Genomic DNA, 16,892 nt, shown 5'->3' on the forward strand with positions numbered 1-16,892 from the left:
TTCTCTCTAGAGTGGGTAACTGCTTAGTGGGTAACTTTTGGTGTGCTTTCTCTCTCTTTCCCTTCTCCCTTCTCCCTTGCTGCAGGGCTAAATTGGGACATGGGCTTCTTTCAGGCCAATATTCAAAACCTCCAGTGAAATCTGAGCTCATTGAACAGGTGATGAAGGAACAACACAAGGTATTTGACCCCACCATATTCATCTTGAGAATTAAGTAGAAAGACAGATGTGAATAACCATCATTGTTTTAGCAAAACGATTGTCTCTTTGAAAATCATAGCCTCAGCAATAACTGAAATGTTCATTTATAATTTCGGTACAGGTATTTCTTGACGTACGACCGGCTGATTAATAGTTGTTTGAAGTTATGATGTATTCCCGCAAAGGTACCTATGGTCACATGGCCAGCCATTAAAGTGGTCGGCAACATGGGCACTTTTATGGCCATTTTCAATGTCCCGTGGTCAGGTGATCCTCTATTACAGAAGTCTTCAAACTTGGCAGATTTAAGACTAGCTATGCTGGCTGGAGAATTCTGGGAGTTGAAGTCCACAAGTCTTAAAGCTGCCAAGTCTTAAAGTCTGCTCTATTGCAACAGTTTTGCACAAAACTGGGACATCTGATTTTTGGCAAAACTGTGCCCATAACAAACCATTAACTGTGTTAATTTTACAAGCACTGTGTTCCCTTAATGACCACCACAAAATAAAGTCGCAAAATTGGTTCAGTCACATGACCGACTCATGATTGTTATGACTTATGATGAGATTTTTGCAAAGCTTCAAGAAAGAATTCTTCTTCTTTTTTTTTTTTTTGGAACTTCAAAGATTTGGAAATTAAATGCTGGGTTGTTATGCACTGTTACAATAGCTTTGTTCAAATGTTAGGCTGATGCAGGAGAAAATGTTATGAGACATTCTGAGGGCCTAAGACCGCATCACTGAAATCGGACATCCAGATATTGAATAACGGCAACATGATTTTCTGCCAATTTGGACAGGATATTGAGTACAATAAATGCAATAAGCTTCTAAGAAGCTTAGCAAACTTTTTGCAACGGAAACTAACAAAATGCACACCAAAGGAAAAAAAAAAATTGGGCCAAATATTCAGTCCCTCAACTTTAGTGAAATACAGGTAATCTTCGATTTACATTCACAATTGAGCCCAAAACTTCCACTGCAAAGCAAAGTGGTTGTCAAGTCAGTTTTACCCCGTTTTACGTCACAGTCTTGCCACAGTTGTTCAGTGAATCACTGTAGTTGTTAAGTTAGCAACACGGTTGTTAAGTGAATCTGGTTTCCCCATTGACGTTGCTTGTCAGAAGGACGCAAAAGGGGATCAAAACCGTGACCCCAGGACACTGCAACTGATACAAATACATGCCAGTTACAGAGCATGTGACTGTCAGGATTCCAAGCAACATCCACAACAAAATAAGGCTCTGAGGCTTGAGGTTCCTCAAAGTTCCAGTTTATTAGAGATGCCATGTTGGCACAGCTGGGAGAACCGGAAACTGAAAGCTTCCAAGTTTTCCACACCCAGTTGACAGTTCACGGCCCTGCCCCACACCCACAAGTTCATCACATTGTCCAATCAACTCTTCACACTCAATTGGATACTATCTTCAGGCAGTCTCTGTCAGATGCTGGATGTCCTTGAATACAGAATGTTGTTATGACTAACTTTCTACCTCTCCAACAACAACCCCCTCCCAACTTCCCCAGCTAAAATATGTGTCAGTTAAGAAGCAAAAAGAAAATTGCCTTCCAAAACTGACACTGACATTTGTTCCTGTGACCATGGGGAAGCTGCAATGGTCATAAGTGTGAAAGACTGTCATAAGTCACTTTTTTCAGTGCCGTTGTAACTTCAAACGGTCACTAAACGGATGGTTGTAAACGGAGGGCTACCTGCACTTATGCCACCGATGCACTTCTTGCAGCTCTTGACACAAAGACTGGGAGAGTGGGGTGACAAGAAATATAAATACATTCCTTTTTTGCAAAATGGCCATAACTGTTTAGCACAATCTGTCCCTCCGCTGGAAATTCAAAATTCAAAACTGGAGTTTATAGAGACATGTCCAACAGAGTCAAACCATTGGACTAAGAAACCAATCGCAATAGCAATGGCACTTAGACTTATATACCGCTTCACGGGGTTTTACAGCAGTCGCTAAGGGGTTTATAGAGTCAGCCTATTGCCCCCAATAATCTGAGTCCTCATTTTACTGCCCTCCAGAAGGATGGAAGGCTTGTTACTTGTCCCAGCTTCTGCCAACCTAAAAGTTCGAAAGCACATAAAAAATCCAAGTAGAAAAATAGGGACCACCTTTGGTGGGAAGGTAGCAATGTTCCATGCGCCTTTGCCGTTGAGTCATGCCACCATATGTTGTTAACTTTCTGAATAGTTTGGCAAACTGGTTGTTAGAAGAAATCATTAGGAGTTTTTTTCTTTTTCACATTATACCGGCCGGTGCGAACTTGGCGGGCTTTTGCTTTAGTGGGAAGCCCTGCGGTGCAGTGAGAGGCGGGCGGGAGCCGCCAGCCTTCTCGGCCGAGGAGGGAGGTTTCACGACCGGTAGCTGCCTCATTTCCCTCCCTCGGCTTATACTCGAGTCCCCAGTTTACCCCAGTTTTTTGGGGTAAAATTGGGGACCTCGGCTTATACTCGGATCGGCTTATATTCGAGTATATACGGTACTTTAATCCTACCACTGCTTATTGCCCTTCTTATCTGACCGCTGTTTTTATAATATAATATAACAACAGAGTTGGAAGGGACCTTGGAGGCCTTCTAGTCCAACCCCCTGCCCAGGCAGGAAACCCGACACCATCTCAGTCAGATGGTTATCCAACATTTTCTTAAAAATTTCCAGTGTTGGAGCATTCACAACTTCTGCAGGCAAGTCGTTCCACTTATTAATTGTTCTAACTGTCAAGAATTTTCTCCTCAGTTCTAAGTTGCTTCTTTCCTTGATCAGTTTCCACCCATTGCTTCTTGTTCTACCCTCAGGTGCTTTAGAGAATAGCCCGACTCCCTCTTCTTTGTGGCAACCCCTGAGATATTGGAACACTGCTATCATGTCTCCCCTAGTCCTTCTTTTTATTAAACTAGACATATCCAGTTCCTGCAACCGTTCTTCATATGTTTTAGCCTCCAGTCCCCTAATCATCTTTGTTGCTCTTCTCTGCACTCTTTCTAGAGTCTCAACATCTTTTTTACATCGTGGCGACCAAAACTGGATGCAATATTCCAAGTGTGGCCTTACCAAGGCATTATAAAGTGCCACTTTATAATGCCACTTTATAATGCCACTTTTGAAGTTGTCCAATGTTGTTGGGTCCAAGAATGGCTTCAAGACAGACGATACTATTCCCCTGCCACAAGGAATCATTAACCAATGCATGGACACAACCTTAGGCCACTTCCTAAGAGGCCTTTGACTAACCAAAAGAGCATGGGACCAGAAAAAAGAGGATTCCTTTATAGTTAGTCCTTGACTTATGATTGCAATTAGGACCAGAATTTCCATTGCTAAGCAAGGCAGTTAAGTGACTCACAAACAGTATTATGACCTTTTTGCCATGGTTGTTAAGCAAATCGCTGCCGTTGTTAAGTGATTTGTTCAGTTGTTAAGCGAACCCTGCTTTCTCCTTTGACGTTGCTTGTCAGAAGCTGGCTGGGAAGGTTGCAAATGGTGATCACGCGACCCCAGGATTCTTCAAAGAGTCATTAATTACTGCATGGACTCAACCATTTGCCATCTCCTGGAGGCCAAAACTCAGGCGGCCAAGGTCACAGCTGTGAGGACTTCTACTTTGTCAGGATTGACCAGTTCAAACTTGTCCCAGACAATGGCACAGATTTATATCAGTGGCTTCCAAGGGAATTCAGTCTGAAAATTACTACTATACAAAGAATAGTCTCATGCAGCATAAACACAGATAGAGAAAAAAAGGGGTATGTCTTAAAGTTATGTCAGTTGGTATCCCAGTGCAAACTTCTTTGCTTTTTTTTAATTTTGGCTAAAAGATGCCTTTGTATTCTGAAAGCAGCCAGTGCAAAAGATCAGGTCCACATGTGAATCTCCAATTAAACTGATTTATTGCTAATCATACCTCTGCACAGGAATAGAGTGGTGCGGTGGCCTAGAGGGGGAGCTCTCGCCTCACAATCAGGAAGCTGTGTGTTCGATCCCAGGTAGAGGCAGATATTTCTCTCTCTGGGCACATTGAGAATATATCTGCTGAATACAACTCCGCATTGGTGGCAGGAAGGGCATCCGGCCAGTAAACACTCAGCTCTATTCAGTTACCAAGACTCCATCCTGCAAGGGATTATGGGGTCATTAAAAGAAGAAGATGATGGTGCCTCTACACTAGGAATCTTCTCAATGCTAAATTGATGCTAGATAAGGGCCGGTGGAATTCAAGAGCGGGGAATAGACTTTGTCCACTTGTGACTATGTAGAGAGTCTAAGCTGATTCTTCTTTTGACTCCACCCCTAGCTTCTGCCACTCTTATCTTCTACAGAAAGAAACACTGAGCTAGTATTGTACATAAAAGTGCTGGCCTGGGTTAAGAATGAAATAGGAAGCTATTTATGCCTGTCCTACTTTATAAACTTTGTTTACTGAGAGACCATTGACATAATATTTACATCTAGTCAGCCTCTGAGTTCCAGGCAAGATTTTATTACCCCTAAATATGGAAACTCATTGCAAACCTTCATACTTCACCTCTTACCTCTCTCTCTAAAATGAGATTTATTTATTTATTTATTCAGTTTTTATGGGCGCCCATTTCAACAAGTGACTCTCGGGATCAAACAACCATAAAATATCTTTTAAAAAAAAACAAAAACCCATCGTACTATATTTCCCAAAAAAATCTAACACAGACTTTAATTCAACTCCAGAACTATTTATAGCTCTCTCTACAAGCTGGTACCGCTTCTGAAATTTGAATTTTTCTTTTTTGTAATGATGGCTTTAATTGCTCGGATAGAAATTACTGTAATTCTCATGTAAATCTCATTTTATGATTTATACTGTACTGCTGAATCTTGCTGTCAGTATTCATCTGTTTTAATGATTCATGTTTTTTTAAAAAACGTTTAGTACATTCAGTTACTTTAATCTATAGAAACCGATTCTAGGATGTGTGGTTGGTTTTGTCTGTCTGACTGTCTCTGTCATTAATTAATTAAATAAATAAATAAACAAACAAATAAATAAATAAATAAATTTTATTAGCCACCCATCTTACCACTGGGTAACTAGAACACCTGTAAATTTGCTGTTTATTCCACTTGTTGCTTTATTGTAAATTACTGTAATTCTCATGTAAATCTCATTTTATGATTTATACTGTACTGTTGAATCTTGCTATCAGTATTCATCGGTTTTTAATGATTCGTGTTTTTTAAAAAACGTTTAGTACATTCAGTTACTTTAATCTATAAAAACCGATTCTAGGATGCGTGGTTGGTTTTGTCTGTCTTACTGTCTCTGTCATTAATTAATTAATTAAATAAATAAGCAAACAAATAAATAAATAAATAAATTTTATTAGCCACCCATCTTACCACTGGGTAACTAGAACACCTGTAAATTTGCTGTTTATTCCACTTGTTGCTTTATTCTTTTCCTTTTCTTATTTTTCCCCCCATTTTGAAGTGCTTTTTTTCATAGATAGATAACACAGATGGTATATCTAAAAAGGAAAGGTCGTTGTGTAATAGATATAGGGGATGCAGTAGCTAATGAGGATATTCTTCTTCTGGGAAGAACTACATGGGTAAACAGAGAGAGATATTTATGGAGGGCTGCAATTTGAATCAGTAGGTTAATTAGCTGAACTTCATCTAGAAGGCAAATTTTTGCCAGCGATTGAATGTCGGGTCAAGAGTTAAAACAGAAGTTCTTTCTGAAAGCTCCTTTGATTGCATTTGATTTTGATTGTGCAATTTTTGATTTCTGTGCTGTGCTTGTTTGAAGACCCAAAATTGGAAGTCCTAAAAAAGAGGTCAGTGAAAACATATTGAATGAAATCAAAGATGTTTAAAGGCCTCTTAGAGAGAGAAAGATCTATGCAGATTTTCTGAAGACAGATAAAAGGCCAAAAGCGTATAATTTGGAGGTGAGAAAATGCTGAATGTGACCATTTCTTTTAGCTTTTCTTTATTTATTCAAAATCTTAGCCCAAAAAAAACCCCACATGAAATTTTAAAATTCTCCATGTCGCAGTCAACTCCTAGTGACTTCACGGACCCATTCATGGAATGTGCTTGGCAATATCATAGAATTTTTTTTTAAAAAAAATTACCTATTTAGTCTCCAGTCTTGGGATTCGCTGCTGTTCCCCTTCCAAGTCCTAATCATTTGCTCACGGATAGGCTGAATGTTGATATTCTGCCTTTGGGATATCTTGGAGAAGTGATGAAGTCTCCGTCTTTAAAAAGGAAAAAAGAGATGGATCCTGTTGTGGTCCATCAGCAGCCTACGGAGCTGGCAATGGAGTTGGACAGCGATGAGGCTGATCGGGAAGTGCCATCAGGAAGTGAGGTGCAGACTCCAGAGATTGATAATAGTGAGGCAGAGGAACAGGAGGAGCCTGTTCCTAATGCACGCATGAGAAGAGCTGCCAGAAGGCAGGTGCAGCTCAAGCAGAGAGGACAACTCGGGAGTAGGGCCAAGAGATGATTGGCCCATCCCATAAGGCGTAAAACAGACCAGCACCGGTGTTTCAGCTTTGCAGGAAAACAACGTTGTAGCTGCGTCTTCTGCTTCATCTTCTGCTTCGTGTACGTCTTTGTTTTTGTAGCTTCTGGACATTTGCCAGGAAGGGCCTTTGGCAGTTTGCCTAATTGGACTAAGGTTTGTGAGATAACTGAGGAATTTGTGTTGGGAGACATTTGTTTTACTTTGAGTTGAATGATGCTGGGAATGAAGTAATTCCCAGCTGTTCGAATAAAGTTTATTTTCCACAAAGTTTATTACTACCTACTTGGGCCTGAGTCACAACAGATCCAGAGAATAACCAAAAATATTCTCCTCAGTTCTGGATACCATATTTTAAGAAGGATTGAGAGAAACTGGTGTAGGGAAAGATAGTGGCAATGGTTGGGAAACTAGAAAGTAAGTCCTTTGATGAAAGATTGAAGAGTGATTGTCTGGCTTTGAGAAGACAAGACTAAAAGGTGAATTTGATAACATTCTGTAGGTATTGGAAGGGATGTCTTGTTCCCTAATGCACTAGAAGGCAGAATGGATTAAAGATATAGGAAGATAGATTACTACTGAATGTTAGAAAACTTCCCAACAGTAAGAGAAATTTAACAGTGGAATTAATTATCAGAAAGGTATTGGTCTACCAGAGGTGGGTTTCAGCAGGTTCTGATCAGTTCTGGAGAACCTGTAGCGGAAATTTTGAGTAGTTTAGAGAACCGGTAGTAAAAATTCTTACCAGCCCTGCCCCCATCTATTCTCTGCCTCCCAAGTCCCAGCTGATTGGGAGGAAATGGGGATTTTGCAATAACCTTCCCCTGGATTGGGGACGGAATGGAGATTTTACAGTATCCTTCCCTTGCCACACCCACCATGCCACGCCCACCAAGCCATGCCACACCCACCAAGCCAATCCACAGAACTGGTAGTAAAATTTTTTGAAACCCACCATTGTGGGTCTACCCGTCATTGGATAATTTCCAGCAAAGTCTAAATCGTGGTTGTCCAACGTTTTGGCTTACCTGGTTGCATTGAGTGAAGAGGAAACGTCTTGGGCCCAGTATAAAATATAGAATATAATTAATGTATATCAACAACAAACTTCTTTCATTTTTAATACAGGAAGTCTTCGATTTACAATAGTTCCTTTAGTGACCATTCAAAGTTAGAGCGGCACTGAAAACAGTGACTTACGACCATTTTTCACACTTACACGTGTTGCAGCTTCTCCACGATCACATGATCAGAACTCAGACCCTTGACAACTGACTCATATTTCTGACCGTTGCAGGGTCCCCAAGGTCATGCGATCACATTTTGTGACCTTCTGACCAGCAAAGTCAATGGGGATGCCAGATCCACTTAACGAACATTAACAAACTACTGTGATTCACTTAACCACTCTGGCAAGAAAGGATGTAAAATGGGACACAACTCACTTCACAAATGTTTATTTTATTTTATTTATTTATTTATTTAATCAAATTTTTATACCGCCCTATCTCCCGAAGGACTCAGGGCGGTTCACAGCCAGATAAAAATACAGAAATCATACACAATAAAAACTAATTAAAAAACTTATTTAAATAGGCCAGAATTAAAATTATAGTTAAAATGATAAAACCCCATTATCTAAAAATTAATAATTAACCCCGGTAAAAATTAAGTAAAACTTTTAGTCCAGTCCCACTTGGATAAATAAATGCGTTTTCAGCTCACGGCGAAAAGTCCGAAGATCAGGCACTTGGCGTAAACCAGGGGGAAGTTCGTTCCAAAGCGTAGGAGCTCCCACAGAGAAGGCCCTACCCCTGAGGGCCACCAGCCGACATTGTTTGGCGGACGGCACCCTGAGAAGACCCTCTCTGTGTGAGCGTACGGGTCGGTGGGAGGCATGAGGTAACAGCAGGCGGTCCCGTAAGTACCCGGGCCCTAAGCCATGAAGCGCTTGCTTAGCAACAGAAATGTTGGGCTCAATTGTGGTCATAACTTGAGGACTACATGTATTTTTTAGGATCTTGTGGGGGCCGCATTACTGACTCTCCAGGGCAGCATGAGGGCCTTTGGATTATGGGTTGGACACACCTGGTCTAGTCATCTGTTGATTACTTTTTGTTGATGTCATCCTGAAAAGGAGGATGGGATTGATTTCAATGATAAGAGTTTAGCCAGGACTGCTCCTATTTAATGTTTCACAGTCAACTAATGTTGTGACCCAGGCCCAAGTAGATAGTCAGTCAGTGAAAAAACAAACAAACTTTATTCAAACAGCTGAGAATTACTTCATTCCCAACGTAGTTCAACTAAATTAAAGCAAATTCCTCCCAACACAAATTCCTCAGTCCTGTTACCAACCTTGGTCCAATTAGGCAAACTGCCAAAGGCCTTCCTTGGCAAATGTTCAGAAGTCACAGATACAAAAATAAATGCAAGAAGACGAAGCTACCAATGTTGTTTTCCGGCAAAGCCCAAATGCCGTTGCTAGTCTGTTTTAAGCCTTATGGGAGGGGCCAATCATCTCTTGGCCCTACTCCTGAGTCATCCTCTTTGCTCTTGCCTTCTGGCAGCTCTTCTCATGCGTGCTTTAGGAACAGGTTCCTCCTGTTCCTCTGCCTCACTACTATCAGTCTCTGGAGGCTCTGGAGTCTGCACCTCACTCCCTGATGGGCCTGGTCCCACCTCAGCCTCATCGCTGTCCGACTCCATTGCCAATTCTGCAGGCTGCTAGTGGACCACAACTAAAGTTGGACAGGGGCCATCCGATGGTTGGGCAAATAGAAGTTTTACTAATGAACCACGTTCTAAAATGAGATCAGTTGTCCTTGTAAAGGATCAATCAATAATTGATACATATTTAGCACATTTCCGATTTATTGAATGGACAAGATGGTTCTGAAAGACTTAGGAAAACATTGGAGCTTATTCCCGTGACCAAGATGTGTGACAATCGGTTGTGGGCAGAACCTGTATGTTTGAGGTCTCAGCCTGTAAGAGGCCCTGTTATATTCTTCTACATAGGGAGAATTACAAATTTGGCACCCCACTGCAAATATGTTTTACTTCGGTGATTTTCAAACCACCAGAGTGGGTAGGAGTGTCATAGAGCAGGGGCATCCAACTTTGGCGACTTTAAGACTTGTCGCCTTCAACTCTCAGAATTCCCCAGCCAGCCATGCTGGCTGGTGAATTCTGGGAGTTGAAGTCCACAAGTCTTAAAGTTTCCAAGACTGGACACCCCTGTCAAAGGGCTGACTGGTGAATTCTGGGAGTTGAAGTCCACAAGTCTTAAAGTTTCCAAGACTGGACACCCCTGTCAAAGGGCTGACTGGTGAATTCTGGGAGTTGAAGTCCACAAGTTTTAAAGTTTCCAAGACTGGACACCCCTGTCAAAGGGCTGGCTGGTGAATTCTGGGAGTTGAAGTCCACAAGTCTTAAAGTTTCCAAGACTGGACACCCCTGTCAAAGGGCTGGCTGGTGAATTCTGGGAGTTGAAGTCCACAAGTCTTAAAGTTTCCAAGACTGGACACCCCTGTCAAAGGGCTGGCTGGTGAATTCTGGGAGTTGAAGTCCACAAGTCTTAAAGTTTCCAAGATTGGATACCCCTGTCAAAGGGCTTTGGCAGCTGCTTCTTTGCCACAATGGGATGTTTCTGGTTCCCCCAAAATTGGATTCATATCCTTCACAGGCAGAAAGCATAACAGATCAGCATGTTTGCTTCTTCTCATTGACTACATCTCTATAAATATAGCCTTCTTATTTATATGGATGGCATATAGCTTACACGTATGTCTGTTTAATGCACTTTATAAAGAGTTATCCTAATATCATGCCCCCTTTGGACGTCATGGAGTGCCTCCTGCCTAAATTATCTGTGTGAAAGGTTAAATAATCCAACCCAGCTTATTTTTAGCCAAGCTGTTTTGCAACTATTGACGAAGGCATGGACAGAATTTTCTATTGCTGTATATAAATATGCATAGATAGTCATCCGGATGCTGAAACCTGTCGTAACATGTTCAGGTTTTGGAAGGTTGGTAACTTGACCAGGGCTGGTATTCCCTTACTTTTGCTACCCGTTCGCAAATGTGAGCGTAAGTGCGCCCCCGTCCACGCATGCGCCCAGTCTTCTGTGCATGTGCTTTGATGGCGCACACGCCTTCCGCGCATGTACCCGGCTTCAAAAATGTGCCTAAATAGGATGGCATAGAACCCGGGCGAACCGGCTGAATGCCATCTTTGAACTTGACCATAATGGAATATTTTTCCCCCTTAAGGAGTTAGGATAGAAAATTCAGAGAAAGGATAGTAAAGAAAGAGAGAAAGAAAGAAAGAAAGAAAGAAAGGAAGGAAGGAAGGAAGGAAGGAAGGAAGGAAGGAAGGAAGGAAGGAAAGTGTTGTGTCTGCGCCTCCCGAGCCGGGCCTGCTGCCAGAAAGTGACTTGGACAGTGAGGGGGAAGGGCTGTCAGGACTTACCTTGGGAGCACCGGCTTGCCTGGCTCAGCTCCAGGAGCCAGAAACAGGCCAGGTGGAAGAGATAATGAGGCCTCCATCCCCTGACTCTTCCGCCCCCCCCAGGCCACGCCTGCAGATCCAGCTGACGGCAATCAGGCTTGGTTTCGTAGGCAGGAGAGGAGGGAACAACAGAAGCAAGGGTGGGGCAGGCCTAGGAAGTGCTGAGTCATGGAGCCACACCCCACAGGATATAAAAGGCAGCCAGAGCTCTGTGTCTCTTTGTAACAGGCAAATCCACTGATTGACTAGAGCTGAAGTTTGTTTCTGGGTGACTCACCAGCGTCATGGAAGATAACGGAGGCTCTTGGCAGACGCTGGCTATTCTGCTGCCAGAGCTGATAGTGACGGCTAATTAAGCTATCATTCGGACAGAGGCGAGGGAGGACAGAACAGAAAGAAAGAAAGAAAGAAAGAAAGAAAGAAAGAAAGAAAGAAAGAAAGAAAGAAAGAAAGAAAGAAAAAGAAAGATAGATTAGTTAGGTAGATAGGTAGGTAGGTAGGTGGATAGATGGATGGATGGATGGATGGATGGATGTTTCCCATTTTTAATCTCTTTTGCTTTTTTAAAGCATAAATGTAAGATGGGAAGAAATCAAATGAATGGGCTGAAAGAGGAGAATTTTCATTAGCTAACAGTGGAGATTTATTTATTTATTTATTTATTTGTTTGTTTGTTTGTTTGTTTGTCAAACACATACTAAACAGTATATCTAAGTATAAGCATGAAATAAACACACAAATTGAATACTGCTGCGCCGGTTAGAGGGATTGGGAGTGGGAGGCACCGTTTATCGGTGGTTCTCCTCCTATCTCTCCGACCGGTCGCAGACGGTGTTGACAGGGGGCAGAGGTCGGCCCGGGCGCCTCACTTGTGGGGTGCCGCGGGGTCGATTCTCTCGCCTTCTGTTCAACATCTATGAAACCGCTGGGTGAGATCATCAGTGGCTTCGTGTGAGGTACCAGCTGTACGCTGATGACACCCAGCTGTACTTTTCCACACCGGGCCACCCCAATGAAGCTATCGAAGTGCTGTCCCGGTGTTTGGAAGCCGTACGGGTCTGGATGGGGAGAAACAGGCTCAAGCTCAATCCTTCCAAGACAGAGTGGCTGTGGATGCCGGCATCCCGGTACAGTCAGCTGAGTCCTCGGCTGGCTGTTGGGGGGGGGGCACTGGCCCCGATGGAGGGGGGGGGCAATCTGGGCGTTCTCCTGGATGAACGGCTGTCTTTTGAAGACCATTTGACGGCCGTCTCCGGGAGAGCTTTCCACCAGGTTCGCCTGGTGCGCCAGTTGCGCCCCTTTCTAGACCGGGATGCCTTATGCACGGTCACTCACGCCCTCGTGACGTCTCGCCTGGATTACTGCAATGCTCTCTACATGGGGCTCCCCTTGAGGGGCATCCGGAGGCTTCAGTTAGTCCAGAATGCGGCTGCGCGGGTGATAGAGGGAGCCCCTCGTGGCTCCCGTGTGACACCTCTCCTGCGCAGACTGCACTGGCTACCTGTGGCCTTCCGGGTGCGCTTCAAGGTGTTGGTGACAATCTTTAAAGCGCTCCATGGCATAGGGCCAGGTTATTTACGGGACCGCCCACTGCTACCAAATACCTCTCACCGACCAGGCGCCTCACAGAGAGGACTCCTCAGGGTGCCGTCAGCTAGGCAGTGCCGTCTGGCGACACCCAGGGAAGGGCCTTCTGTGGGGCTCCCACCTCTGGAACGAACTCCCTCCAGGACTACGTCAACTTCCGGATCTCCGAACCTTTCGTCGCGAGCTTAAAACATACTTATTCATCTGCGCGGGACTGGATTAGGTTTTTAAAGTAATTGGTTTTAAGGGGTTTTTTATTATTTATACTGTTTTAATGATTTGGGCTTTAGAATAAGTTTTTTAATTGTCGTTTTAATCTGTATTTATATGTGTTTTAACTGCCTGTAAACCGCCCTGAGTCCGTAGGGAGATAGGGCGGTATATAAATATGATAAATAAATAAATAAATAAAATAAATAAATACAACTAAAGGGAACATTAGGAGAGGGATGGTAGGCATGCTGGTGCTCTTATGCATGCCCCTTACAGACCTCTTAGGAATGGGGTGAGGTCAACAGTAGACAGTCTTAGGTTAAAGTTTTGGGGGTTTGGGGATGAGACCACAGAGTCTGGTAGTCCATTCCAGGCATTAACCACTCTGTTACTGAAGTCATATTTTCTGCAATCGAGATTGGAGTGGTTCACTTTAAGTTTGAATCGATTGTGTGCTCGTGTATTGTTGCGATTGAAGCTGAAGTAGTCTTCGACAGGAAGGACATTGTAATGGATGATTTTATGATCTATGCTCAGGTCATGCCGAAGACGGCGGAGTTCTAAATTTTCTAAACCCAGAATTTCAAGTCTGGTGGCATAAGGTATTTTGTTGTGAGCAGAGGAGTGGAGGACTCTTCTTGTGAAATATTTCTGAACATGCTCAATTGTATTAATGTCCGATATGAAGTGTGGGTTCCAGACAGATGAGTAGGTCTTTGGTTATTCGGGTTTTCTCTCGCGTACAATTGGAGGTGTCTTGGCGACGTTTCGACGAAGTCTCATTCGTCATCTTCAGGCTTCAGCTCCCAGAAGCACGAAGCTGAAGCCTGAAGATGACGAATGAGACTTCGTCGAAACGTCGCCAAGACACCTCCAATTTTACACGGGAGAAAACCCGAATAACCAAAGACCTACATACTTATGTATAGCTATATAACTTATATAGTTATACTATGGTAGCTTTTAAACAATACATTGTTGATTGAGGCATGCTGAGCATTGTAGTTGTGTGTATAAGAGAGTGCATAAGAGAGTTATGTGCATAAGAGAGTTATGTGTGAGAGAGGAAGGGCCAAACAAACAAATTTTTCCAATTCTGGCAAAAGCCAAAAGTCTCCAAGAAACAATACGACGCAGTGACACAACCTGAAATTTTTGTTTCCTTGCCTTTAACGTTGCCAGTGCACAATTCACCTACTTGATCTGGGGTTGCTGTTGTTTTTTTTTGGGTGGGGGGACATTTATATTTAATTTACTATACTCATTTACTCCATTTTCCTTGCCAAACACAATTTGCAACCATTTATTTAGCAATGGTTCAAAATTGCAACGGCACTGAAAAACGTGACTGAAGACCATTTCTCGCACTTACGACAGCCATAGTGAGATATAAGACCCAAATATTTTAATCCTCACAATTCATAAACAAGTCTGGCTCTCAAAATCAAAGGTTTATTGGAGATAAAATGAAGACAAATAAAAAAACAGTTGCAAGCGCAGCCTCTTAGACCAGCGGTTCTCAACCTGTAGGTCGGGACCCCATTGGGGGGTCGAATGACGATTTGCCAGGGGTCGCCTAAGACCATCGGAAATATGGGAAATATACTTGCGAGTCGAAGAATCACATTCCAATGGTTGACTCCACAAGCCAGCTGCAGGCTCTTCAAATCACTAGCCGAATTCGGCTTCAGGCGCGATGAATTAAAAAAGAGAGAAATCCTTGCTCTGATGTCTCCCTCTCAAGCCAGCTGCAATCACTCCCAATCGCTAGCCTAATCTGGCTTCAGGCATGATAAACTTAATAGAGGAGGAATCTCCGCTTTAATGTCCTCAAGGCAATCGCAAGCAGTTCAGATTGCTAGCCAATACGGCTTCAGGCGTGATAAATTCAAAACGAAAATAATTTTATGGTTGGGGTCGCCACATCGTGGGGAATTGTATTAAAGGGGTCGCAGCACTATAAAGGTTGAGAATCACTGTCTTAGACCCTTCCCAAATGGATTGAGTTCAGAGAGCGCAAGAAGCAGTTTTCAAGCTACACATTTTATACTCCTACACAATGCACACCACGCCTAAGAAGTCTCCCTCCCAAGTCTCCTTTATTCTCCTAAGTCATTCCGCAAGTTATTTTACACTTTAAAAGGGTCATCTTGACATTTCCTGTCTTAACAACGACTATCTTATCATGTTTACTTTTAACTTCACCTTGGGCGGATGTTCCTTTCTTACTGATAGTGGTTTTGCCAAGGCGTAGGTTCCTGTCTCCAAGGGAGCTTTTAGCAAGTCATAACACATTGTCTCTACTAATTACAATTTGTGGTCAGTTTGCAACAGTAAGAACATCATAGCTTTTTAATACATTAGACGCTTTTATAAAAGAGTAACATTTTATTTTAGTTTTTATTTATTTTATTTTATTTGTCAATCACATATAAGATAACAGGTAAAAATATAAACATAATTTGGATACATGAAAAGAGGAAGTAAAAAAGGAATATTAGGACAGGTACGTGGGTGCACTTATGCACAGCCCCTTACAGACTTCTTAGGAATGGGGTGAGGTCAACAGTAGACAGTCTAAGGTTAAAGTTTTGGGGTTTGGGGGAAGAAACTACAGAGTCAGGTAGTGCATTCCAGGCATTGGTCATTCTGTTACTGACGTCATATTTTCTGCAATCAAGTTTGGAACGGTTTACCTTGAGTTTATTATTTGCTTGTGTATTGTTGTGGTTGAAGCTGAAGTAGCCATCGACAGGTAGGACATTGTGGTAGATAATTTTATGTACTATGCTTAGGTCGGATTGAAGTCTGCGTAGTTTTAAGTTGTCTAAGCCCAAAATTTGGAGTCTGGTGGCATAAGGTATTTTATTGCGTGCAGAGGAGTGGAGGACTCTCCTTGTGAAATATCTCTGGACTCTTTCGATTGCATTTATGTCTGATATGCAGCACGGGTTCCAGACAGATGAGCTGTATTCAAGGATTGGTCTAGCAAAAGTTTTGTATGCTCTAGTTAGTAGTACAATATTACCAGAGAAGAAGCTACGCAAAATTAGGTTAACAACTCTTAGTGCCTTTTTGGCAATGTTGTTACAGTGGGCTCTGGCACTTAGATCTTTAGAAATGAGTACTCCAAGGTCCTTGACAGAGTGAGGGTCATCTATAAGGTCATGTCCATCTAATTTGTATTTTATGTTTTGATTTTTTTGCCAATGTGCAAGGCAGAGCATTTGTTTGTTGAGACTTGAAGTTGCCACTGAAATGGCATAGGGTCTCCTACTTGAGCAGAGGATTGGACTAGAAGACCTCCAAGGTCCCTTCCAGCTCTATTCCGATTGATTGATTTGTTGCCGTGTTTTGGGTTGGGTTGGCTTGGTCACATGATCACCTTTTGCAACCTTCCCAGCTGGCTTCTGATAAACGAAGTCAATGGGGGAAGCCGGATTCATTCTCAGAGATCAGATTCACTTAATGATGGTGTGACTCACTCAACAACTGCAACGATTCGCTTAAGAACCATGGCCAAAAAGGTCATAAAATCGAGCGAGTGACTGATTTAACAACTGCCTTGCTTACCAAAGGAAATTCTGGTCTGAATTCTTCTTGTAATTCAAGGAACTTGATCTTTAATAATTGATTTTCATTATCTATATTCCTCCTTGCTTTGTACAATCTATTTACCATTATTTGCTCAGAATGCAAACGGGCATTCTGTTGCACTACCCATTTGTCACATTGAAAGAGTGCACAGGCCATGAAGAAACTCATGAACGAACGTATGTAAACGGAGCGCCATACATTGAATGGCATTTTCTGCAAGGATGATAAATTACTGTTGCACTTATAATGAAT

The 16,892-nt window shown here is 42.6% G+C and overlaps 1 protein-coding gene across 6 annotated transcripts in view; it reads left to right on the forward strand.

Moving 5' to 3' along the window:
- USP13 (ubiquitin specific peptidase 13) overlaps nucleotides 1-16,892 on the forward strand; it is a 127,535-nt gene that overhangs the window by 78,260 nt on the left and 32,383 nt on the right. For all 6 annotated transcript variants that reach the window (XM_058189083.1, XM_058189080.1, XM_058189085.1 and 3 more), the window contains one exon: nucleotides 86-179. In XM_058189083.1, coding sequence (XP_058045066.1) covers nucleotides 86-179 — 94 coding nt within the window. The remainder of the gene's footprint in view (nucleotides 1-85; nucleotides 180-16,892) is intronic.

Source organism: Ahaetulla prasina, chromosome 6, assembly GCF_028640845.1.
Source record: "Ahaetulla prasina isolate Xishuangbanna chromosome 6, ASM2864084v1, whole genome shotgun sequence".
Lineage (NCBI taxonomy): Eukaryota > Metazoa > Chordata > Lepidosauria > Squamata > Colubridae > Ahaetulla > Ahaetulla prasina.